Source organism: Periophthalmus magnuspinnatus, chromosome 17 (genome assembly GCF_009829125.3).
Source record: "Periophthalmus magnuspinnatus isolate fPerMag1 chromosome 17, fPerMag1.2.pri, whole genome shotgun sequence".
NCBI lineage: Eukaryota > Metazoa > Chordata > Actinopteri > Gobiiformes > Gobiidae > Periophthalmus > Periophthalmus magnuspinnatus.
The window spans coordinates 29,556,969-29,584,245 of record NC_047142.1 but is presented as its reverse complement, the minus strand read 5'-3'; the positions used below and the strand labels follow the sequence as shown (position 1 = coordinate 29,584,245).

Below are 27,277 nucleotides of genomic sequence, written 5' to 3'. Positions count from 1 at the left end.
CATTTGCATACATCTCATTCGAAATACTCCACAAAATCCAGCTACTTTCCTATTCAAACTTCCTTAAAAACTCACTAAAAGTCCCATTAGCATTAGCATCCTCTAGAATCCAAGGCAAAGTTATCCAAGTATGTGCTCACCATTGAATATCAGACAATATGTGGTGCTAATAATAACTAGCATGCTAACAGTGCACTTTCATGGTACGTGGACAATAAAAATGACACGCACAGAGCCGCTTTTACAATATAGCTGTACCTTTTTTAGCCTACATAAAAACAAAAAAGACACATTTGCATTGCATCTCGAATACATTTACACTAAGTTACATTCCAGCTACTTTCTTCCTTAAACTTCCTTAAAAACTCACTAACAGCTCATTAGCATTAGCGTCCTCTCCAATCCATCGCCCGTCACCCAAGGCAAAGTTATCCAAGGATGTGCTCACCTTTCTCTGCAGAGGAAAACGACTTGAAGCGCGGGAGGATGAGAGTGGAGCATGAAACTTTAAGCAGCCGTGAGTGGGGTCCATGTGGCCTTTAATATTAAACAGCAGGAAGGCCCACCACTGCAGAGCTCATCCAAAACACTACTGCACATTCATTCTGCTCTCAATCATTTATGCCACATTCTAATTCAACTTTGATGATATTATCGCTCTAATGTTCTGTTTGGGAGATCGCGGTGAACCTCTGGAGTAGTTTTTAAGTGTGGTCCTGTCTGTTAAAGAGGGAGAATTTTACTAACACACACACATAACATGTTTAGATCACAGTGTTTCCTTTTATTGTTTTGGAAATGCTAAAGTCGCCAAAAACAACATATTAACATGTTTTATAAGTCTCCCCTCGCCTTTGCTCTCCATACTAAGTGGAATAGGGCCTGAGAGAGATCTCTAAATTACTCAAACATGCACGGATACAATCTGAAACTTCTTCAGACATGCTTTGATTACCCCATCTTTAAGGAATATCCAGGCCTGCAAGATTACAGAGAAAAACTACTCATTTTAATCAGTTTAAACATGACGTGTCTTCACTTTGTTTCTGTTGGATTGAACAGGTGCCTGCTCCCCTGAGGAGGGGCGACCACAAGTGTGCGTTAAAAAGATGTGAAGCCGATTGGATTTTTACCTCGAATGATGAACTATTGTTTAATGTAATGCTATGATGTTAAATAAAATGGTGCACTATTTGTTTGCCCTACCTCTGAGCTCTGAGGGAGGTTTATGTGAACTTGTTTGGAGGTCTTACTTATTTTGTTAAAAAAATGTTAGATTTATGGTATACAACTGTTACCTTTTTAGTGTGATAATAATCTTTATATTTTTCTCATCATTGTCCGTGTGTTTTAACTTTAAAGACTGATGTAAAGTGAATTATGCACAATATTGCGGGTACATGTGTATTTTTTCATTGTTGTGATTGGTTGATTACTTAACTTATATAAGGGGAGCAGAAGGGGCTGTGCTCAGACCTGAGGAAGGTGAGAGGAGCCAAAACGTTGTGTGAATAAGAGTGAATCAAGAGTGAGACAGTGTGCAGGAGTTTTCTTAACCTTTCAGACCAAGTGCTTCTCCTCCGATGCACCTGTCACTCAGTCAGGTGTGCGAAGAAACAGAAACAAATTATTAGAAAAACATGAGTCCTTACTCTGAGCCAGCTTGCATCTCCAGTCCAGAGACTCGTATCTGGACTGGAAAAGGGCCTCTTCCTACTTGTTTCCATGCCAATGCTGTTCCTTTGACTATAATATTCCACAGTCTGGCATAAAACTTATTTACATGGAGAATTTCCAAAATCAAGAATCAAGAAAGTTGCATACTGTAGCTTTGAAAACTAAACTGAATCTTGACTTTATAAGAAAACACAATTCACAATTTGTCGCTTTAAATGTATTTGCAAAGTATGTAACCCATGGAAACACACCCCACAAAGCAGCAGCTCGCGAACATTAGATAATACACGTGTCTTTGCTCTGAGCGGGCTTGCATCTCCACAAACCTGACTCTTCCTGCTTCTTTCCTTAGAAATTGTGTTCCTTTGGTTATAATATTCCACACTCTAGCTTAAAACTTTGTAGTGTGGTTTTAACTTCCATTGAATCAAAGCTGGTGACGTGCCACCTCCAGAAAGTTACATACTGTACCTTTAAAGTGAAACTGAAAACTGTATAAGAAAACACAACTCATTTGTCATTAAATACATTTTCTGAATATGTAACCCTTGGAAACACCTCCCACAAAGCAGCTAACAAACCCTGGATGCTTTGTGAGTTTTGTGGTTTGGGAGTGCAGGGGCCTGGAGGTGTAGGTGCCACAGACATCACAGTGAAACGCCATGGGTGAGGGCTGTACTGTACTGAGTGTGTTCGGTTTGGCTGGAGCTGATGAGAAACATTGTTGTAATAGCTGCTTGTGTGCACCGGCTGTTCATGAATCATAATTCCATCTCCATAAACGAGTCTTTAAACGTGTCACAGATTTGTCTGTTTTCCTTTCATTTGTTGTTGGTGTGAAACTTCAGATGACAGCTATAGTTCTGCAAAGTCTCCACATTATGGGCTTTATATTTAGATCTGTCAATATGCAGCTGTGAAACAGATCTGTTACCTTCAAAGACACATTTAAAATGGATTAAAAGCAGGGATAAACTAGAGCTAAGCCAGGACTGAACAAGGACTAAACCAGGACTAAATCAGGAGTGAATCAGGACTAAACAAGGACTAAACCGGGACTAAATCAGGACTAAACAAGGACTAAACCAGGACTAAACCAGGACTAAATCAGGACTGAATCAGGACTAAGCAAGGACTAAATCGGGACTAAACAAGGACTAAACAAGGACTAAACCAGGACTAAATCAGGACTATACCAGGACTAAACAAGGACTAAACCAGGACTAAATCAGGAGTGAATCAGGACTAAACAAGGACTAAACCGGGACTAAATCAGGACTAAACAAGGACTAAACCAGGACTAAACCAGGACTAAATCAGGACTGAATCAGGACTAAATCAGGACTAAACAAGGACTAAACAAGGACTAAACCAGGACTAAATCAGGACTAAACCAGGACTAAACAAGGACTAAACCAGGACTAAACAAGGACTGAATCAAGATTAAACAAGGAATAAACCTGGACTAAACCAGGACTGAATCAGGACCAAACCAGAACTAAACCGGGACTAAACAAGGACTGAACCAGGACTAAACCAGGACTGAATCAGGACTAAACCAGGACTAAACAAGGACTAAACCGGGACTGAATAAGGACTAAATAAGGACTGAATCAGGACTAAACCAGGACTAAACAAGGACTAAACTGGGACTAAATAAGGACTGAATCAGGACTAAACCAGGACTAAACAAGGACTAAACCGGGACTAAACAAGCACTGAATCAGGACTAAACAAGGACTAAACCAGGACTAAACCAGGACTGAATCAGGACTAAACCAGGATTAAACTAGGACTGAATCAGGACTAAACCAGGACTGAATCAGGACTAAATAAGGACTAAACCGGGACCAAACAAGGACTGAGTCCGGAGTAAACAAAGACTAAACAAGGACTAAACCCAGACTAAACAAAGACTAAACAAGGACTAAACCCAGACTAAACAAGAACTGAATCAGGACTAAACCAGGACTAAACCGGGACTAAACTGGGACTAAACCAGGACTGAATCAGGACTAAACCAGGACTGAATCAAGACTAAATAAGGACTAAACTGGGACCAAACAAGGACTGAGTCAGGACTAAACAAGGACTGAATCAGGACTAAACAAAGACTAAACAAGGAATAAACCGGGACTAAACCAGGACTACACTAGGACTACACCTGGTCTAATCTGGGACTAAATCAGAACTAAACTATTTCTGGCAGAGTAAACACTGCAATTTTGGAACACTCCACGAGAGCAGCACTAAACAGGGTCTAAGCCAGGGTTAAACCAGGACTTAACAAGGGCTAAATCAGAACTAAACCAGGACTAAACCAGGTCTAACTCAGGTCTCAGGAACCTCTGCTCATCACTGATCTATGTAGACTGCTTTTTTACAATTTACAATTTTACAACTAAATTGAAAAATTGTTTTAAACGGTCACAGTTAGAAAAATTGCAAAGACTGCAATTATGCACAGCAGGTTATGTCCCTCTTGAGAACTAAATGTCCTTGTGTCTCCACGGGGGCTTAGTCTGTGTAAAAGCTGCTAACTCAGTAGTTTAGACCTCTACAAACATTTTCTGAAATATTCCTGTGTGTCAGATGCCCTCCCTGTGTCTCTATAAGGTCTTGTTCTGTGTAAAAGTGCATGGGATTTCGTTCAGCTGTTTAGTTTTCCTATGGGTGTTTGTATTGCTAAAAGTGACCTAGACAAACATGCATTTTTACTTTGTGTAGATCGCCTCTCCAGAGATCTGAGAACAGCTACTTCTCTCCATAGTAATATGTGTTTAATGCCATACTGTGGAACATGTTTGAAAAAGAAATTGCAAATGATGGATCTCACACCTGAAAAGTTACAGAATGGACCTTTGCCGGTGCACATGTTCACAATGTGCACTGTGAACTAAATCAAACTAAAATTAATATTGTTCAAATGTGGGTTTTTGTTGTAGCACAGTGAGTTCTTGGGTTTAGTCACTGATATAAAAGATCAAGCTCAACATTTCAAGATTCAAGATTTCTTTATTTGTCTCCCTTAGGAGATTTTTTTCTTGGACCAATGGGCTGCTCACACCACAAAAAACAAACAAAACCATACCCAGGGTGCAGTACATCTCTCTCAACACACACACTCATTTCTACATCATTTATCATTTAACAGTTCCACCGAAACAGGCACAAATGAATGTTTATATCTGTTATATCTCCACCGTGGTACCCTGTACCTCCTCCCCGAACTCAACAGTTCGTACTCAGGGTACAACACATGTGTCGGGTCTGAAAGAATGCTCCTGGTCTGTCTCCTCATGGCCTGTTTGTAAAGTTCTTGAGGGCTCAGAGGGACAGCACAGCCCATAATTTTCCCTGCTGTCCTCACCAGATTTAAAATTTGGGTTTTTGATTTGACCAGCAAGTTTCCAAACCAGCTGGTGATTCCATATCTTAGCACCGACTCAATGGTAGCTCTGTAGAAAATGAGCATAATATTACTACTGACACCAAATAATCTGAGCCTGCGCAGAAAATGGAGGCGCTGGTGTATTCTGCTGCAGACAGTGGTTACCTGTGTGTTCCAGCTCAGATCTCTGTCAATATGGACTCCCAGATACTTTAAGGAGCTCACCTGCTCTATGTTATGGCCATGAATGGTCACTGGGCCATGGTCACCAGCTGCTCTGGGGTCAATCACCATTTCTACTGTTTTATTTGTATTAATCTGCAGTTTGTGTGAGTCACACCAGGCCACAAGCTTCTCTACAGCAACACCATGAAACTTTACATCAGATGTCTTTGTTAACAGGCTGAGTAGGACAGTATCATCAGAAAATTTCAATATATACTGGCATGATTCAGAACTAACACAATCATTGGTATAGAATGTAAACAAAAATGGAGAGATTTGTGCGTTTACCTTTTGGATATTTCATGGTAAAGCACAACGTGAACAATGTGATCAATGCGGAAAACTGAGAATATGACATCATCACATTCTAGGATCTGAAAAGCAACAATACGTCTGTGTAAATGTGGACTCAGCTTGTCTATGGTGTGTCATAAGGTGAACGTGATAGAGCCCTCAGAGCTTTGCACCTGCACACACACACATACACACACACACATACAGCCATAACTGCAGCTTATGTGAAGACAGCAGCACGTTTGTCCTTGAGAGAAGATTTACCGACCACCACAGTTGTCGCGGTAACCCTTCACTGTTCCTCCTTCCGTTCAAACGGCCGACAAGACATGGAGTTGTAGATCTCAGCAATCCGGATGAGTAACAAAGCTGTGGTTGTTTTCAGGCAGTCAGATGTTATCATGGTATTGGAATCGGTACTGAGTCATTATCCCAATATTCTCTCGTTACATCCGTCTAACCACACCACACCATATGCAGATTAAAGGGGCGCTCAGCAACCTTTTATTTGACTTGCTTGTTACCACAGGCTATTGATTCTCCTTACATTTTTCACAGTATTGTCACTTGCTTGACCCCATATAGATCAGTTTAATGCCATACTGGGGAACAAGCAATTACATCTCCATGGAGACACCAGAAAAATTACATGTTGCACTTTTAAGGTTGTGTTAATACTTATTCCTTGCCCTGAGGTCTTGTTGATATTGGTTGGTTAGGTTACATTTTCTTTTTGTCCTGGTTTAGAATTGAATTTTGATGAGGGAAAGCCAGTCGAGACTCAGCATTTCATTATTAACAGGGACCTAATTAGTCCTGATCTAGTCCTGCATGGATTAGATGTTTTTCTTGGTGAAAATGAAGAGGCTGAGCAAGCTGAGGAGGATGAGGAGGATGAGGAGGCTGCTTGTTCTGCTGATCCGATGAAGATTGATACTTTGCAGTGACATTATGATGGGGGAGGGTTACATCAGTTACCATCCATCCATTAATTTTCTTCTACATATCTGGAGCCGGGTCACGGGGGCAGCAGTTTAAACAGGGACTCCCAGACTTCCCGCACCCCAGACACGTCCTCCAGCTCCTCCGGTTGGACCCCAAGGCGTTCCCAGGCCAGAGAGACATAGTCCCTCCAGCGTGTCCTGAGTCTTCCCCGTGGCCTCCTCCCGCGGGACATGCCAGAACACCTCTCTAGGCAGGTGTCCAGGAGGCATCCTGAGCAGATGCCCGAGCCACCTCAGCTGCTCCTCTCGATGCAGAGGAGCAGCAGCTCTACTCCAAGCTCCTCCTGTGTGACTGAGCTCCTCACTCTATCTTTAAGGCACCACCCAGCCACGCTGCGGAGGAAACCCATTTCGGCCGCTTGTATCAGTGATCTTGTCCTTTCGGTCATTACCCAGAGCTCATGACCATAGGTGAGGGTAGAAGCGTAGACCGGTAAATCGAGAGCTTTTTGCCTTCAGTTACCATGGTGACATATATTAGCAAGAACTACCAAAACAACTTTAAAATACAAAATCTATTTAAACAGCACATTTTGGTCTTGTTTAGGTGTTTGATTTTCAGCAAAAAAGGTGAGAGTGACTCACTGAAAAACTGTTGGCTAATGCTAGCTAGCTTGTGACTGTAATTTTATGCGTGAGAGACTTGTTTAACAGCACAAATCAGCTCACCTGTTGTAGTTCCAGCTAAGTCAGTTTTTATGGTCAGATTGTGTTAAAATAAAGCTCAGATTAAAATTAAGCTGTAGTTGATACATATGCCTTAATCCTATGTGAGGGAAATTCATCTGTTGCATTTGACCAATCCTCCATTGCCTCTGGGTTAGACCTGTTAGGAGCAGAGGGCCCATCTCCAGATCTTGAGCTCGTCTTGGTCCGGACTGCCTTAGCTGGAGGATTTGACTTATTGTGCATGTGTCGAGTTGATGGGGGAAACCTGAGTGCCGGAGGAAGCCCACCCAGACACAGGGAGAACATGCAAACTCCACACGGAAATTGCGAAGTCGAACCTGGAACCGTTTTGCTGTGAGGTGAGAGTGCTAGAGCCATTAAACCACCACGCTGCCAAAGGATAGATAGTGCTTTTATACAAACAGCTTGACGATTGGTGATTGGTCGAGGAAGCTAATGGCAGCAGGCTGTGATTGGCTGACAGTGACAGGGAATGAATTTACAGTGTTTTTTTGTTTTTTTTGGATCACTTGGCAGAAACACACGCCAAATGTTCTCCCTGTTCCAGTAGCAACATTAGAATAATATTTAGTTTTCCAGCATTAGCATAAACAGCCTGTTCTGAGCTGTGTGTAGCATTACAGAGGCAGGGAGGCTGGCACAGTGACAGTGACAGTGTTTTCATCAGGTACATCTGCCTCGGTTCACAATAAAAGTGCTGCTAACTGCTATCTAAAAACACACTACCTCTATATGGTAAATGGTGCATGCTCACATTTGTATATATGTAAAAAAGAAAACATTTAAGACCAAAATGACGAGTCAGACAGCAGCAGTTACAGAGAGAGGAGCCACAGTTTTAGAATGTGAATATGAGTCAGTGGAGCTAAAAGCGTGCCCATTCTCACTTCCTATTTGGTACGTGGAGGCTAGCAGGTTAGCTATGTCTATTTATATAGACATAGCTAACCTGCTATGTCTATATAAATAACCCCCCCGTATCCCCCTGCACCACAACACAACATCTATATGTTTTGATCTCCCTGGAATACGCTTGTCCCCTGGGAGGGCATCCTTGGGGATTTTACATTCTCCCTCTCTTTCATCTCTCATCTTTCACTTTCTTTTTTGCTCTCCCTTTTCGTTTGAGTGGTCTACAGCAGGTCTACAGCAGGGGGTTTTCAAGCTCACATCTCCAAAATAAGTATGTGAAAAACTTAGTACCGTCACTGCAGAAAGAGGTTGATGATAATTATAATTTCTAGTGTTGGAACGTCTAAAAACTGGTATCATTATGATCATGCGAGGGTTTATTTCACAAAATAATGCAATTAAAATACAGTGGTCCCCAAAAGATGACATCATAAGGAGAGTTTTGAGCTTTGGAGATGTCCTTGGGCGAGCTGTGAGAGGCTGATGGCCAGATTGTCAGTCTCAGTTGCGTCCGTCTACCCCAGGGCAGCTGTGGCTATAGTTTACTCGACTGAAGAGGGAGAGAGAAAGGGGAGAGGTGGTGAAGTGTCCTGCCCAAGGACACAACACACAGATTGCTGTGTTTGACTCTGTGTAGCCACGGCAACAAAACTACCTCCATATTCCCACACGATCATTATGGAATGTGTCTGCTGTTTCGAAATGTGTTCAAATCTGAAGTTTGGAGCTTGTAATTTCATTTAGAATTGATGCTGTTTTAATTTCATCATCTGAGACTGAAACACCTGAAACTCTCTCTTTCTCTCCTTCTTCTCCTCTTCTCGGCAGGGATCTGTTCAGGTTATTCTGTACAGAGAAAGAGGGAGAACAGGAGGGAGAGTGGTAGAAAGAGAGGTAGAGGAGGGAGTGAAGCCAAAGAGAGGGGAGGAGGGGAGCGCAAAAGAGTGAAGGAGGGAGACAGACAGAGAGAGAGACAAAGAAGGGGGAGAGAAAGACAGAGAGAAAAAGGGTAAGAAAAAAAGAGACAGAGAAAGAGAGAGGGCAGGAGGGAGAGGGAAGGAGAGAGCGAGGAGGGAGAGGGAGGGACAGAGGGAGAAAGAGTGGGAAGACTGGGAAAGGAGGGAGAGAAGCGAAAGAGAGGAGAAGAGGAAGAGAGAAGGAGGGAGAGAGAGGGGATAGTAGGGAGAGAGAGGGAGGGAAAAAGGGAAAAAGAGAGGGAAAGGAGGGAGAGAAGCAAGAGAGAGGAGGAGGAAGACAGAGAGAAGGAAGAGAGAAAGAGAAAAAGAGATAGAGAGAAAGAGGGCAAAAGAGTAGAGGGAGAATGGGTGGGGGGAGAGAAAGTTAGTGTTGGGAGAGGGGAAGTGAAAGAGCAGAGGGGGAGAGATGAACAAAGAGAGAGGAGGAGGAATAGAGAGAGGAAGAGGAGGAAAAGAGAAAGAGAGGAGAGGAGGAATAAAGTGGGAGAGAGAGGGAGGTAGAGATAGAGGAGGAGAGAGAGAGAAGGTGACAGAGAGAGTAGGAAGGCGAAAGACAGAAAAGAAGAGAGAGGGAAGGTGAGATAAAAGGGAGAGGGGGAGGGATAGAGGTGCATAGGGAATTGAAGGGGAAGAGGGAAAGGGGGAAGATTGAGAGGGAGAGAGAGATGGAGAGAGAGAAGAGGTTCCTGAAGTCTTTATTGCATTGGTGTGTGCCTTCTGTGTAACTCCGAGCGTCTGCAAATCTCACATACTCCGGTAATGAAGAGAGTTATGAAAGAACGCATCACTGTCTACCTCTGAGAGAGAGAACGATGGGGGCGGAGAGAGGGAGAGAGTGGGGGTGAGAAGGAGAGAGAAAGAGATAGACAGAGAGAGGCAGAGAGATTGTCTCATCTTTGTGGAGTCTCTGGAATAATGAACTGAGAGCTGATGGGATTTTCACAGAGTCATGTGACCTGGATTATTAAAAATCTATGTCTTGGTTTTTCAGAAATAGCTTTGGCAGAGAACGAGAGAACGAGAGAGACGAGGGCGTCGGCCAAGTACCAGTTCAAACAGAAATACTCATTTTATTGTGTCATATGTTCAGATTAGACACACTTTTGTTCTTTTACGTATCCGCCCAATCATCTTATAATATTTGCCACACCCGCTTAGGTCACAGGCTGTTGTTTCTACATGGTTCTCACCCAACAATGTCTGATTTGATTTGTTTTTCTTTTCCCATGTCACAAAATTACTTGTAAAAATGAACTTCACGTCAACCTGTGGCTCAGCGGATCTAACCATCGCTCAACCAACGATGTTTACATTGAGAGCGGGATTCGAACCGACAATCTTCGGATCAGGGGACAAACAAACACGCCACCAACTGAGCTACTGTCGCGGCTTCATTCAGTCTTTTTTTTATTTTTATTTTTTTTTATTTCAGTGTGTCTTTCGGTTGCATAAAATAAATGTCTGATTGAATATGAAATGCATAAACTCATAATCCTTACATACGCCAAACCTCATACGTGCCTCCAATGCATTAGCGCATTAGCAAATAGCTGCTTTTATAATGGACTTAATGTTAAAAGCATGTTCTGACCCGAGAGACACAGGCCCTGGATGCATGCTAACCGTGTTTTTCATTCATTAGCAGACGTGTTCATCTTTAAGACTTTACTGAACGACTTTTATAATCATGGGAAAGTGTCCAATGAGGGTCATGTAGTCTAGGCTGAAAATGTATTTGAATAGATTCTGCGGTTATAATGGACATGGACATAGCTGACCCGCTAACCGCCTCCACGTTCGAAATAGGAAGTGAGCATGGGCGCATTTCCGGGTCCGGCGACTCTGGCTCCAATTAACTTTCTATTGAAAAACCATCTCATTTTATTTCTGTCTGTAAATGATGTTTTGATTGGCTGCTTGTTCCAAAATTTTGAAGAGTTTCACAGATCTGTTTTCAGTCATTTCATCTCTTCCCAATAATAATATAATCAAATAAATAAAGAAAGAAAGATGTTTTGCAGAGGTTGGTAAAAGTGAGTCACAAGTCTTCAGCGCTGAGAGTAAACACACCACTAAACAGACCATTTGCTTTTTAGGTCAGTGCTACATTTACAGTGTACAGCTCATTGTAAACAGTTTGCGGTGGTTCAAAGTTATCCCTCACTTATCTTCTGCATTTGAAGCATCCTGATTACTCACCATGATGAGTTTATAAGTGCTTTTCTCAACTTCCAGAGGCCAGAGTGGAGTTGCTGCTTGTTTCCTTGTTATTGACAGAGTGTCTTGTTCCTGTCGGTGAACACATGAGAGATACTGAGATGAGGTCCACTGAACTGATACAACACCTCTGTCACACTTGTTTCCTCTACCTCCTCCTCTCTCTCTCTTTCTGTCTTTCTCTCCCACCTCTCTTAAACCTCACCTCTTACTCTCTCTTCTCACTTTCTCTCTCTCATCCTTCTACCTCCCCACAGTCTCTCCTTTCTCTCGACCCCTCTCTTCTCTCTTGTCTTTTCCACCACGCCTCTCTCTCCAAACCTTCTATTCTTCTTTCTAACTCCTCTTCTGTCTCTCTCTCTCCGTCTTTCCCTCCCTCTTTTACTCTCCTTCCCCCTCTCTTTCCCTCTCTCCTTCCTCTCTCCCTTTGCTTTCCTCTCACATTCCTCTCTCCCCCCGTACCTTTCTCTAACCTTCCTTTCTCCTCTCCTGCCCTCTCTTCTTCCCTTTCGTCCTCTCTTCTTCCCTTCCTTCCTCTCTCCCTCTCTCCTCTTCCCTCTCTCCTTCCTTCCTTCCCTCCCTCCCTCCCTCCCTCCCTCTCCTCTCCTCTTCCCCCCTCCCTTTCTATTTTGCTCCCTCTCTCTTCCCTCTCTCCTCTCTTCCTATCCTCTCTCCCCATCTCCCTCTCTCCTTCTCTTCTTCTCCCCCCTCCTCTCCTCTTCCCTCTCTCCTCTCCTCTTCCCTGTCTCCTCTCCTCTTTCCCTCTTTCCTCTCCTCTTCCCTCTCTCCTCTCCTCTTCCCTCTCCTCTTCCCTCTCCTCTTCCCTCTCTCCCTCCCTCTCTCTCCCTCTCTCCCTCTCTCCTCTCCTCCTCCCTCTCTCCTCTCCCTCTCTCTCCTCTCCCTCTCTTCTCTTCCTGTACATATGGAGGTATATTTCTCTATTTTCTCAGTCTGTTTACACACACAGTTTCCTATTTCTCATATGGATCCAGACACTCCTGATCTCTTTATTAAAACTGTACTGGAATGTTCCACAGTATGGCATTAAACATATCTATCGTTTATTCAGTTCAGTGCAGAAGAATTGAAAAACAAAACTGAAATCAGAACTTACAAACGTTTGGATGGTGCTAAAGTCTAAACAGTTCACTTTTGTGCACAGGGACTGAGTAAAATAAATAGAAATGTAAAAAGTGTAAAAACATTAAAAACAAGATATACATGATCCTGATATTTATCTCTGTGGAAATACTGTTGTTTATGTTTGTTGGTTTAACTGTGAGGGGAAGAGGAACAGTTACTCTCAGTTATGTGTTTTTGATTTTAAACAAACTCTGAATCCACAAGAGTGTAAGTGTGTCTTGCTCTACAGTGAGAAGATTGCTGGTTCGATTCCTCCACCGTGTCTCTAAATCTGTAAACGACAAAGCTGTTCCTATATGACAATTATGTCAAACTCAGGCCCAGTGACCAAATCTGGCCCTGGGCCTGCCATTATATTTGGCTCATGAGATTATATCAAATGTGCAAAAAGATTTACTTTAAAAGGAACTTGAAAGGCTACAGACAGAGACATATTTTATTTTATTTATTCAAATCAGAAATAAATGATATGTTTGTAATATCAAGGTTGAGTTGTTGCAGATTTTGTGTTTAAGCAAAACTGAAGTTCATATGAAAAGGTTAAACATTACATATCAAGTGCAGTCTCAGTTTTTAATTTTGGCCCACTGTGAGTTTGAGTTTGACATTCTGCTATATGGTTTTGTTTGTCAGTGGGGGACCTGGAAACTTGGGCCACAGGAGGAAAGCAGAGGAGGTATCGCTACTGCTATTTTGGAGATATGCAAAGTTATTCTGAAGGTCCTATATTACATAAAATAGACTCTTTTGAGCTTTAAACCATGTTCTAATGCTGTTACCTCCTGAAAAACAGACCTGAAGTTTCATTCACACATGTTTGATTAACCTTTTATTCCACATCTCCAAAGCTCAAAATGCTCTGTTGCACTTTGTGATGTCACGAAGTGGTAGTTTTCAAATTAACAGCTACATTTGACCTTTAGTTCAGTGGAGATTGGCAATTCCAGGGCTGAAATTCTCCAAATGATTCTGGTAAAGATGTACGGAGTTTAAAAACACAGTGTACTTCCTAAAGTAGCATATGACATCACAAGGTGCAACAGAGTGTTTTCCATTTGAGGGAAGAACTCAGTCTAAACAACATGTTAAACACGAGACAAATAAAATGACACTTCTGTGTTTAGAAAGAGACATGTTTGTGTCTCTATGCTAACGCTAATGCTAATTCTGTGGCATAATAAATGTTAAAACAATACCACAAACTGAAGAATTCTACATATAAAAATAATTGGGTAGTCTTTATTTTAATGAATTTGAATTCAAATAGGTTGTTTATTTTATGTTTTCTAATTTTAATAAAAGTGACTGCTTTGAGACGCAGTGTGCTAGCTACCATGCTGCTGTGCACAGAGCCTGTTTTACACAGCTTTCATGTTTTGTGTGAAATTTGAACCTCAGCTAAGTCGCACGGGCTCGTTTTAGCATATTTCTGAAGTATAGCTGAAATACTGTATGAACTTTGTGATTGGGAACATCAAAACACAGACTGAGATGCTCCATACTGACGAGTATCGCCCCAAGTTCAATGTCAAAGTACACGCAGAAGATACAGCGTAAATAAAAAGATGTTTTCCAGCATCAGCACGTGTTCATGTAGAATGCATTTAAACCTGGACTATCACCTTCCTCACATCACAGGTCTGTGCTCCGTAACAAATTGACTTTAATGTTGAACATGAGCCCCGGTGCATTCACAGAGTGCAGGACATCAGAGCTCCCCCTGCGGTTTGGTGTGCTCCCTTTGGTGTCCTTCAGCATCACAGTAAACATGAGGCGTTTAAAGGGCCCATGATACACTATTCTCTGATCTATGTTATAATGTTGTTTCCTCATCACAAACAGACCTGGAGTTGCACATTTAGGTTGAGGTCTTTTCTCAAGCTGAAAACACTCTGTTCCACCTTGTGATGTCATCATGTGGTCATACAGGAAGTGCTCCACTGTGTTTTTAAACTCTATACACCTTCACTACAGTCATTTGGATGATTTCAGCCCCACTTAGCTAAAGGTAAAAGGAGCTGTTAACTTGAAAACTACCACTTGATGACATCACAAGGTGGAACAAAGCATTTTGAGCTTTGGAGATGTAGACAGAACATTGTGTAATCCTGCATTATGCAGGATTACACAATGTGTGAATGAAACAAAACACAACTCCAAGTATGTTTTTAACAACATTTTATCATGGCTTAAACCTCACAAAACAACAGTAAATATACTTATAAATAAAGTTGATTTTGAGCTTTTACCAATTTATGGGCAGCCATTTTAAAGCCAAATATAAGCTAGCATTTTGTATTTTTTCTTTCTTTTTTTTTCATTTTAGTTATGTTTATTGTACTGAAAAACAGAAAAACATCCATTCTTACTGTGAGCAGGCTTGCATCTCCACAAACCTGACTCTTATTTGGCCTGAATGAGGGCCGCCTCTTGCTTGTTTCCATGGAAATGTTGTCCTTTGGCTATAACATTCCACAGTATGACATAAAACTCATCTATCTTCATGTTTTGAGGTGTCGTTTTCTATTTCCATGGAAGAAAGAAAGTTACATACTGTAGCTTTAAGGACCTTTAACCATTTAAAACAAGATATAGTAGTGGAATTTTAATTACTATGACAACAGCGCTGCTCATGTTAAAGTTTTTTTTAGTTTTTTTTATGTAATTTATTCTGTCAATTTGAGGTGTTTTGTTGCTAAAGAATCCATTATTTTTTGACCTCCTTGACAAAATGACAAAACATGCGCTGTGGAACATTCTTGGTAAAGCAGTATCCATGGTGACGAGCAGGTGACGGACTCCACTTGGAAAGTTACATAGTGTGGCTTTAAATGTATGTCTTACGTCAAAGTATTTAGCCAGAATTCTGTGAAGAGTTTATAATATTGTTCACTGAGCGTAGCACAGTGATTGGCTGAAGATTTCCAGTGCCTCTTGACTCCCCCTAGGCACAAGGAATGGTATTACACATGACATGCTAAATATATTATTCCTCACCCTTGTTGTAATATTTCAGATTTTTCTGGATTATAAACTACACAACCTCCTGCAGAGAGTGTCATCTTGACCAGGTCTGATCCCGATAAAACAGGAGACATGAAAAGACCTCGTTCTCAGATCTCGGTCCACATCTGGGACTACTTTCTCTCACTTTAAAGTGCTGTGGTGACACGCTTCTGCAACCAGCCAGAAAGAAGGAAGTAAAAAAATAAAAATTCACCTCAAAAAGTGCCGAGACTCCCCGCTGCTAGAGCCAGAGCAGTGCAGATCAAACAGAGCCAAAGTTGAGTAAGGTCACTGCAGTTTAGACAATGGAGGAAAACACAAGCTAAGTACGGCATGTAGTGTGGTAGTGTTGTGTAGTGTTGTGTTGTATTTTTGTAAATTTTCAAACTGCAAAATAAAATTTTGACCAGACTGGGACTAAATCTGGACTAAAAAAGAACCAAACAGAGGTGTAATTGATGTGTTGTCACAATACTAACATTTCAAACTTGATACAGATTTTTTGCCATTCTGGGTCCTACCTCCCTTTGCTAAGTCGCTCCCCCTTCAGAGCACTATCACAACACAATCATCTGAATCAGCGACTGCACATCACATCAGATTTGTCAAGTTGCTGTGTACAGTTTGATTCATGTTTTTGCATATTTAAGGAGAATTCTGTAGGGTGATGTTCGCTTGTGGGCGGAGTCTTGCACAGAATCTTACTACTAACTACTACTAAGGAGCGGTTGAATTTTGCACGGTAGAGATCACGAGATTACTCAAACATGCATGGATGATATCTAAAACCTGATGAGGGAACAAAAAAAAAACAAAAAAAAAAACAAAATCAGCTTTGCGTAATACCCCCTTTTTAACACCATACTTTTCTCCATAGACAACCAGGAGGCGGACCCCACACCGGAAAAGTTATACAACGCACCTCTAACCTACCGTGCTCACTGCGGCTGAAAACCTCATCATCATTGTTTGTGTGGCACATAATGAATTGCTATTTAAACCTAACCCAGACCTGAGTACACGTCTCCAATATTCCACTGCAGTATCTTCATTAATACTTAAAGATGCCCTATGCACAGAGCGTACGTACATCCCTGCAGTAATCTTGTCATAACTGTCTCTCCTTAATATAAGCCTTCATTACGCCTATGGCGCAGGCCTATTGTCTTTTATTGACTCCATTTTGTGTCATGATAAAGTGTGTGTTATTGCCGCGAGTGTAGATCAACATCCGCGTGGCGTTTCTGATGCACACACTCAGATTGCGCACACTCAGATCACGTACTCTGTAAAAGGTGTTGTATTAAGGAGACTAAATTGGCCCCGATGATGGAATATAGGAGTGAATGAGTCAGCCTGACGATGTTTCCGGCAACTAAAGCAGAAATAATGCATTGTTAAAGTTTAAAAACGCATGGAATTGCGGGTGTAATGGCAAATATCTGGTCACGGGGGTGACACGGAGCACCCATGGGTGTCAGGGAGCCGCGTGGAAAGGATATTTATCATTTAATGGGAGCAAATGGGGGCGGTGTCCAGTTCTCCAGGCAGTTCCTAATTACTATAGGAACTTTGCAATAGAACGAGGGCAGTTTATAGTCATTTGTTGCAGGCATATGTCACATACTTCCCCACAGAGAGAAACCACATGAGTCTGTATTATGTTTATTACACAGTATCTATAGAAATACAAGGAAATACACTTAGGCAGAAGAGGACTGGGCTGGTGCTGTGTGCAGAGCCATAATCCCATAGGTGGACATGTTGTTTTCATTCTGTTATTGAAAAGGGAGCTTCATTAGTGCAATGTTTCGCAATGTGAGGTGTGTGTGTGTGTGTGTGTGTGTGTGTGTGTGTATGTATATATATATATATATATATATATATATATATACAGTGTGTGTGCTGGTTTAGTCCTGGTTTAGTCTTGTTGTAGTCCTAGTTTAGTCCTGGTTTAGTCCTGTTCTAGTCCTGTTCTAGTCCTGGTTTAGTCCTGGTTTAGTCCTGGTTTAGTCCTGGTCTAGTCCTGTTTTAGTCCTGGTTAATTCCTGTTCTAGTCCTGGTTTAGTCCTGGTTTAGTCCTGGTCTAGTCCTGTTTTAGTCCTGGTTTATTCTTGTTCTAGTCCTGGTTTAGTCCTGGTTTGGCCCTGTTCTAGTCCTGTTCTAGTCCTGGTTTAGCCCTGGTTTATTCCTGGTCTAGTCCTGTTCTAGTCCTGGTTTAGTCCTGGTTTAGTCCTGTTCTAGTCCTGGTTTAGTCCTGGTTTAGTCCTGTTCTAGTCCTGGTTTAGTCCTGGTTTAGTCCTGTTCTAGTCCTGTTCTAGTCCTGTTCTATTCCTGGTTTAGTCCTGGTTTAGTCCTGTTCTAGTCCTGTTCTAGTCCTGGTTTAGTCCTGGTCTAGTCCTGTTTTAGTCTTGGTTTATTCCTGTTCTAGTCCTGGTTTAGTCCTGGTTTAGTCCTGTTCTAGTCCTGTTCTAGTCCTGGTTTAGTCCTGGTTTAGTCCTGGTTTAGTCCTGGTTTAGTCCTGGTTTAGTCCTGGTTTAGTCCTGTTCTAGTCCTGGTTTAGTTCTGGTTAGATCCTGCTTTAAGTAGACTATTTGAAGTCATTTTGCACATAAATATATTATATTTTAGTCCTGGTTTAGTCCTGTTCTAGTCCTGTTCTAGTCCTGGTTTAGTCCTGGTTTAGTCCTGGTCTAGTCCTGTTTTAGTCTTGGTTTATTCCTGTTCTAGTCCTGGTTTAGTCCTGGTTTAGTCCTGTTCTAGTCCTGTTCTAGTCCTGGTTTAGTCCTGGTTTAGTACTGTTCTAGTCCTGGTTTAGTTCTGGTTAGATCTTGCTTTAAGTAGACTATTTGATGTCATTTTGCACATAAATATATTATATTTCATATTGAAGTACATGGAGGAGCAGCTCTGGTCTTTACCTTTGGTTTGATGTTTAAACTATTTGCTTTGACATTTTCATTGTATATTTCGATATTTTCAGACCTGTGTAAATGCCTGCTTCTCACCTGTGTTTGTGGCTGTTGTGTTGAGGCTATAAATAAAAGCCACCGTTCTCCTCTGCTCTCACAACGTCTCACAGCGTCGCACAAATGTTCACAGAGACATATTTCCATGAGGTGTCGGTGGCTTTGCTTTTGCCTGATTCTGATTCACTTATCACTTTGACACAAGTCTTTTTCAATTTGCACCTTTCCAAAATGGTGGGGTCATTTGCATAATTCAGTCTAACTTTAGTTTTTCCTTGTGTCTGCTTCTTGTCTCTGTCTCAGCCAATCACAGCCCTGCTACATTTACTGTGCTGTGAAAAAGTATTTGGACTCTTCCTAATTTCTTACTTTTTTGCGTGTCTCACTTAACTGTCTGAGATCATCAAACAGATTTAAATATTAAGCAAAGATAACCCAAGTAAACATAAAATGCAGGTTTTCTGTAATAATTTTATTTGTTAAGATAAAAAAAAACAATCCAAACCTACATGATGCTGTGTGAAAGAGTGACTGCCCCTTTATAACTGTGATTCATCGTATTATTCTGGAAATCTGAGTTCAGTTTTATAGCCACGCCCATTCCAATGTGTCTGATTTTAAACAATTCTACACAGAAGAGTGGGCCTGAATTCCTCCACAGTAATGTGAAAGACTCATTGCCACTAATCACAAACGCTGGACTATAGTTGATGCTGCTCAGGTTTAGGGGCAATTACTTTTTTTTGCCTTTTTTCCCCTTAATAAATAAAATCAGCACTTAAAACTGCATTTTGTGTTTACTTGTAAGTTCTAATATTTAAGTTTGCTTGATCTGAAATGACTACGAGTGACAAAGGTGCAGAAAAAGTATAAATCTGTACTTTTTCATAGCACTGTACCTCACGATAATTCAAATATAGAGACCGCTGTATCTGTTTTATTTTAACTTGTGTTTTTTAAAAGTATTTTAAATAGTATTCAGCCTCATTCACACATGCAGCCTGAGTTTACCTGCATTTTTCTAGAACACTGTCATGTGTGAACAAAGCCAGAATTGACTTCCCTGCGTTTTAGATCTGGAAATTTCCCAGATTTATGTGTGACTAAAGTCAGAAAATTGGCAGGGCAGTCACTTTTAACCACGTTTCCATAGTTACAAGCTTGGTTTGTTGTCTCTTGTTCCTATCATTAATTTATCTTTAGTTTTTAGTATTCCATAGAAATCAGTATTTTTATTTTTATTGTTATTTATTTATTTACTTTTTATTTAGTCTAAAAATTAAATTGACACTGGAACCAAAGTACAAACGTAATTAGTGCAAACATAATAGTAATTATAATAATGATTTTGGTGTCAATAATCCTACATAATTTTTAAACCAATTTTTATTTTAATCAATTCATCATTTTATTTACACTCTGAGGATTTCTGTGGGACAACAGCAGAAAAGAGAACCAGCTGAAGATTTGGTATTTGTTGGTATTTGTCTGTAAAACGTCAGATTAAACTCATGATTCACAAGTTTTTATATAAATACAATCTTACTATTTTCTGTATAAATAGTTGTGTTTGCGTGAGCTCCCACTGCAGGTGTGTTTGTGTGAGTGCAGTTTGGGTCAGACACACAGACACAGTAATAGTTTAGAGCGCTTTTGCCACGCCCCCTTTTTAGTCAACCAATCGATCGGCTGCATGCCTTTAATCAACAAAGACTGTTTTTATTCGACTACAGCTCTGCACATCTCCACTCCTCACTCGTGTGCGCACCTCTGTCTCTTGACTTTTGCCCAGATGCCCTCCCTCCTCCTCACCTTCTCTCTCTTTGTCTCCTCAGCTCGTCCAGACGTGGTGGAGTCGACCCCGGGGGAGCCCACCTACAGCGTGCGCAGCGAGGTCACCCTGACGGTGTCGCGGAGTGATGACAACGCTCTGGTGACGTGTGCGGTGGTGCACCCGTCCCTCGCCCCCGGAGATAAGCGCAGCGAGCAGCCCCTCCGTGTGCTCTGTGAGTGTCAAACACCTGCACTCTTTAAGAGACAAACACTCACAACTAACTCACAACAAATATGGAACGTAAAAGCCAAAAGTAAAATCTGTCAACTGGACTAAAAGTTGTAGGAGCCAAACATCCTCACAAGGTCCTCACAAGCAGTGGTCCCCAACCACCGGGCCGTGGACCGGTACCGGTCCGTGAATCAATTGGTACCGGGCCACCGGCCGTCCAAGAAATAATTAATTATTTCCATTGTTTTTATTATCTGAGTCTGAACAATCGGTTATTTTGAAAAATCTTTTATTTTGAAAAATGACCAGATTCTCTCGGTTACATTTCCATCACTTGAGCGCCGACAACTTAACCACTTAGCATTCCGACGGCCCGCCCGCGACTGGATATAAAGATCCGCGCGTAAAATTACGTATTGCGTAATTTTACGCAGCAGTTTTGCGTTTTAAACATGACGAAACGGACAAAACAAAGGAAGTACGCAACCGAGGACACTGTGGATGTTTTTACAAGTTAAACTAGAGGCATCTCGGACCCGGAGCGGTTCGTGAAGATCTCATGGTGGACTTAAGAGTAGAGGGACCTTATGTTTTGATGGACTGGATGTTCCTGATTGGTAAGCGTGGTTTATTCGGCTATTAACTTAATTGTGGGTCAAATGTGTATCACGTGTAATCATTAGTATTAGCTAATGCCAATCTGCGCCCCCCTACCACCACCAATCATCACGCACACACCACTTGGGTGAAGTGTCTTGCCTAAGGACACAATGCCAGAAATTGGTCCGAGTGGGACTCGAAAGCTGTAACCACTGAGCCACTGTTGCAGAATGACTGTCTCACTGTACAATCATGTACAGTGTGTTCTTAGTTTCCAGTGTGTTTACATTTTGAAGTGTGTGTGTGTTTGTTGATTGTTTGCAGTGTGTGGTTTGTAAATGTATATTTATTTTGACCCATACCACTTGTTTTGACTGTATTTTATATACAAATATACATTTTATATTGTGTTTTGATATGATATATAAATGTACAGTAATAGAGCAGCTGGGTGTGCAGATACAGATTCCTCTCAGTGTGAGTTTTCAGTAGAGCCTCATTGATGGATAGGTTTGGAGAGGCCTGGACTTACTCATGATAAAATGATTGTAAAACTCTAATTTTTATAGGTATTGACCTCAAATTTGAAATGTAAGTGGTCAACAATCTTGTCAGTTGAGGTATAGTGTATTTTTGGCCCCAGCTCCCTACTGCAGCTTTCTACACCTTCATTTTCACAAAAAATTAGTGAGGATGAGAATTTCTTTTTTTTTTTATGTGCGTTCCAAAGTGTATAAATGCTCAGCAGACAAACTTACAGTGATTCTGACACCTGTGGGTAAAATTATAGGGTGTTACTGCTGAGGGTTCAATAATAGTGATTATTACCCCCGGTCCACGGTAAAATTTTCAAGCGTTGGCCGGTCCGCGGTGATAAAAAGGTTAGGGACCACTGCTCACAAGGACATACCTTTGTAAAATACACAAGTGGTGAAGGTTTCCTCGCATTTGTAAAGTTACGCTATTTTCTAATGTTGTTTCCTCATCACAAACAGACCTGGAGTTGTGTTTTGTTTCATCCACACATGTTTAACATACAAATCCTGCATATTTACGCTGAGTTCTTCACTCAAACAGAAAACACTCTGTTCCTCCTTGTGATGTCATCATGTGGTAATACAGGAAGTGCCCCACTGTGTTTATAAACTCCACACACTTCACTTCACTAGAATCATTCAGTCCTGGAATTACCAATAGCTTCTGAACTAAAGGTAAATGGAGCTGTTAACTTGAAAACTACCACTTCACATCACAAGGTGGAACAGAGCATTTTGAGTTACTCAAACATGTGTGAATGAAACAAAACACAACTCCAGGTCTGTTTTTTGAGGAGGTAACAACATTAGAACATGACTTAAAGCTCACAGGAGTAAGTTTTGTTTAATATAGAACCTTTAATGCAATACCATGGAACATTCCAGACAAAGCATTAACAACAGAAAAGTTACATAATTAACTTTTTTTTTTTTTTTTACTTTTTATATTATTATTATTATTATTATTATTATTATTATTATTATTATTATTATTATTATTATTATTATTAGTATTATTAGTATTATTATTAGTATTATTATTAGTATTATTATTAGTATTACATTGTATTATTTCTGTATATTTATTTTGTCTTTATTACATATTTATTATTATTACTATTATTATTATGGGGGGGGTGTACTTGGATAGCTGCAGTTGAGTAATCTGTACAGCTGCAGTTGAGAACAATACTTGAATAAAAATTTGATGACAAAAAAAAATAAATAAATAAAAAAAAAAATAACCTTTTAAACCAACACAACTCCAGGTCTGTTTTTGAGAACATTATAACACAACTAAGCTCACAAGAGTCAGTTTTGCATAATCTAGGGCCTTTAATATGTTGTAAGCGACATCCACCCACACCTCCCTGTCCACTGCCTGACCCTAACCCCCTAACCTCTGACCCCTGACCCCTAACCCACCTGCAGCTCCCTGTCCACAAGTAAACACATGACCCCGTCCCAGTACAGATGTATTGTCTAAGCAGCTGTTGAGGTCAAACGTGTCTGCTGTGTGTTGTTGTGAAAAGAGCTTATAAACACGTATAATTACGATGTTCTGAATGCACAAAGTTAGTGAGGAATTCTCTGGACCACTGCGAACTGTTTAAAATGAACTACTTCAGTTTTTCACGTTTTTAAGATGGTAAAAATCAGGTAGCGCTCCTTTTTAAAGACACGCTACTGGGAGTCACTTCACTAAAAACAACAAAACCCGCTCTCCGTCCTGGGATCTGACTCGAACAGTAATTATGATGACATCAGACTGAGATATGAAGACATGCACTCAACTCACATGACCCTTTGTTACATCTTTGTTACTGATGTGGAGGAGCGATTTCCCACAAGTGACTGTCTGAGAAAGTGCTGCCCCCATGTGCTGTTTGAAGGTACTGCACCAGAGTTGTGTAAGGCTCTTATGCCACAGAGATCAGACAGGATCAAACTCAGAAAGATGGAAAAACTGTCTATGAATGTATTAACCGTCTTTATTTATATAATGAAAGAGCGAGAACGAGAGATGTAGACTCAAAACATGTTAAAGGTCATGGATTAATTTATCAAACTGATTCTTGTGAGCTTTAAGTCGTGTTATAATGTTGTTACCTCATTAAAAACACACCTGTAGTTATGTTTTCTTTAATTTGCACATGTTCGAGTAACACTTTATTATGAGTCGGTCTACATCTGAAACACTCAAAATGCTCTGTTCCACCTTGTGATGTCATCAAGTGGTCGTTTTCAAGTTGACAGGTACTTCTCACCTTTTGTTGAGTAGATATGGGCTAAAATTATCCAAATGATCCTAGTAAAAGTGTATGAAGTTTAAAAACACAGTGGAGCACTTCCTGTATTACCACATGATGACATCACAAGGTGGAACAATCCAATCCAATCCAACTTTATTTCTAATGCACTTTAAAAACAACAAAGTTGACCAGAGTGCAGTACACAACAGACATTTTAAAAAAATAGATAAATGACAAACATACAAATAAATAACTACAAACTGTACACTATAAAAGTCAACATATCAGTGAAAAGCTAAAGAAAAAAAAGAACAGAGGGTTTTCAGTTTGAGAGAAGAACTCAGCCTAAATATGCTAAAAGCTGTAGATGTTATTGATTTGATGAAATAATGTGGTTTGGGGCAGACGCACTTTGGAGGGACAGATTTGAATATGTTTTGTGTCAAACACCAATGATCAAAGTTTGTCTTATTTAGATTCCTGTAGTCGACACTGACAGCCCTTTTTACTTTAGACTCAGACAAACTGTATTGATCTGCAGAGGGAACGGTTTGGACACAGTAGCTCACACATTGCATCATAATAAAGGAGCAAAAATATGACACAAATAAAAAATTAAAATATGTCGCAAAAACTATCAAGAGACTAGTGTCACATTTTGAAGACATAATAGCATTTAAAATTGATCAATATGAAGCAAAAAATGGGATTCTGCAATTCTGTAACCGGGATGATTCACCGCAATTTTATCTCCATGGAGACGTTACAGTTTTACCTGGAATGTTCCACAGTATGGCATTAAACGTATCTCTCTTGCATTTATTAAATTACGTGTTTTTATTGCTCAAAAATCCCTCAAATAACATGCGTTCTTACTGTGAGCAGGGTCTCTTCTCCACAGATCTGACTTGTAATTTGGCCTAGTGGTATCTCCGTGGAAATAGATGAGTTTAATGCCATATTGTGGATCGTTCCTAGCTTCGGGGAGACAAGCTGATGGCAGAGACTCTAAACTAAACGAAGAAAGATATGACAAAACTCTCTGGAACGCCTGATGTGGTGGAGGTGGATGTACAGTGACCCCTACCGGAGGCAGGTGGTACTAGCAGATATCGCCTCATTGAATCATAATCATAAGTCATAATGATAAGCTCTGTGTTATGTAACGTCAAATAAAAGCTGTTCTTCTTCGCCGTGCCCTCCCTTACCCTCTTTCCTCTTTAAATATTTGTCTTTCAGACTCTCCGGATGTAAAGATCCTTCCACAGAGCGACCTGCCCAAAGAAGGAGAGAGATTCTACCTGAAGTGTGAGGGCAGCGGCAACCCAGAGTAAGACTGAGAATAACACGTATTTAAAATTTACAGGGGTTGGATACTGACACAAATGCATGGATAAGTCTCTCCAAGTCTGTTTAAGATGGTAAAAAGCTGCAGATGTTATTGATTTGATGAAATAATGTGGTTTGTGACAGATTTCGGGCTGGGGTGTTCTGCGTGTATCTCTGTGGTGGAATGTTCAGCAGTTACCATGGTGACACAATGCACACATTAGCAAATACTGACAGCAACTTTTAAGATAGTGTGAAAAGTGTATTTAATCACATCTTCAGGAGCCTGAGATCAATGTTTCAGAGTTTGATTTTCAACAAAAAGGTGAGAATGACTAACAGAAAAACTAATGCTAGCTTGCTCGTGACTGTAATGTTATTTGAAGGGGACTTGTTTAACAGCTCAAATCTGCTCACCAGTTCTTTCTGGTCAGATTGTGTTCAAATAAAGCTCTGATTAAAGTTTAAGAAAGCCTCAGACAGACCAGTGCTTTCAGTTAGCATCACACCCCTAGGGAATGTTGATGACATCAGCTGCAAAGTATCAATACAGGTTTTGTAATCTCTTTACTGTACGTGTGATTAATCCGAGTGTTTATGGTCCTGTTTCAGAGTTTGATTTTCAACAAAAAGGTAAGAGTGACTTACGGAAAAACTGTTGGCTAATGCTAATGCTAGTTAGCTTGCGACTGTAATGTTATTTGACAGGGACTTGTTTAACCAAATCACAAAACAGCTCACCTGTTGTGGTTCCAGCTAAATTAGTTCTTTATGGTCAGATTGTGTTAAAACAAAACTTCAGACAGAGCAGTACCCACAGTTAGCGTCACTCCTCCAGGGAATGTTGATGACATGATCTGTAAAGTATAAATATGCATGCTATACATATTTTACATTATGGGTTTTGAATATGAGCTGGCTCCTCTACCACTACTAATAACCACTCACACACTGGCTGAGGAAGTGTCTTGCTCAATATTGGGATTGTACCACCAACTTTTTTTTTTTTTTTTTTTTTTTGGTGATAATGGGTCAACAATTACTGGACATTTGAGAACATGGAGCTTTTTGCCTTTATTCAGTGTCAAAGTATTGTTGAGTACATAACCAGCACAAGGATAACAACAGCAGGAGTCATATGATGTATATGTTTGATGATTTGGAATTGAAAAATGTGAAAATGTGGTGAAAATGTGGTCTGTGGTGGTTTGAGCCCACACTTTAGTGAAACTGGAGGCCGGGGTGCTGCTGGTGCTGCTTATTATTACATAATTCTGACCTGGGATCCAAAATACACACTTCAATACTGTACGAAGATGTGAGTCTGGTCACCTGTGAATCTAACCAAGTTCAGATGGGTGTGATTGACAGATGGATTAGCCAATCAGGGGCATGCTTTGTCTGTTTGTATCAAAGCAAATATGGCTGCTGACGAAGAAAAAAGAAAGGACTGAAATACAATGCGGGTTTGTGCGGAATCAATGAGCGCAGCAGTAAATTATGTGTATCTGTACGTCATAGTGGGTGTGTCACAGTGGGTGTGTACGTCACAGTGGGCGTGTACCTCACAGTGAGTAGCAGTATTGGTCTGAACCAACCGGGCAAACGTATGGTGCAAGTTAAAGTTATAAAATGTGAAATGCCACTGCAAAGTATTAAATAAAGTATCTGTCCCGCTCACACCCGGCGTCTTTGGCCTTTGTGCATTATAGATGAGGTTTGTGCGCTCCAGTACAAGCCCAGATTACACCATTCTACTCTCACCAGTGTAAATGTCACCAAAACATGCTCATTTTAGCACTTACTCCCAGGTTAGAGTTAAAGAGCATATGCCAGCTCAGACTACACATTTCACTAAAATCTAGTTCACTACAAATCTTGCCTATTTTGCTACTTTTTGAATTTGGTGAAGTTTATTATTTGACTTCCTGTTTACTTAATGTTGTTTCCTCATCACAAACAGACCTGGAGTTGTGTTTTGTTTCATTCACACATGTTTAACACGCAAACCCTGCACATTTAGACTGAGCTCTTTTCTGAAACTGAAAAC

The 27,277-nt window shown here is 40.7% G+C and overlaps 1 protein-coding gene across 1 annotated transcript in view; it reads left to right on the top strand.

Annotated features, from left to right (window-relative positions):
* The window catches only part of cadm3 (cell adhesion molecule 3), a 283,081-nt gene that overhangs the window by 218,240 nt on the left and 37,564 nt on the right, over window positions 1–27,277 (top strand). Inside the window, exons 6-7 of the mRNA XM_055228474.1 lie at window positions 20,341–20,511; window positions 25,138–25,228. Coding sequence (XP_055084449.1) covers window positions 20,341–20,511; window positions 25,138–25,228 — 262 coding nt within the window. The remainder of the gene's footprint in view (window positions 1–20,340; window positions 20,512–25,137; window positions 25,229–27,277) is intronic.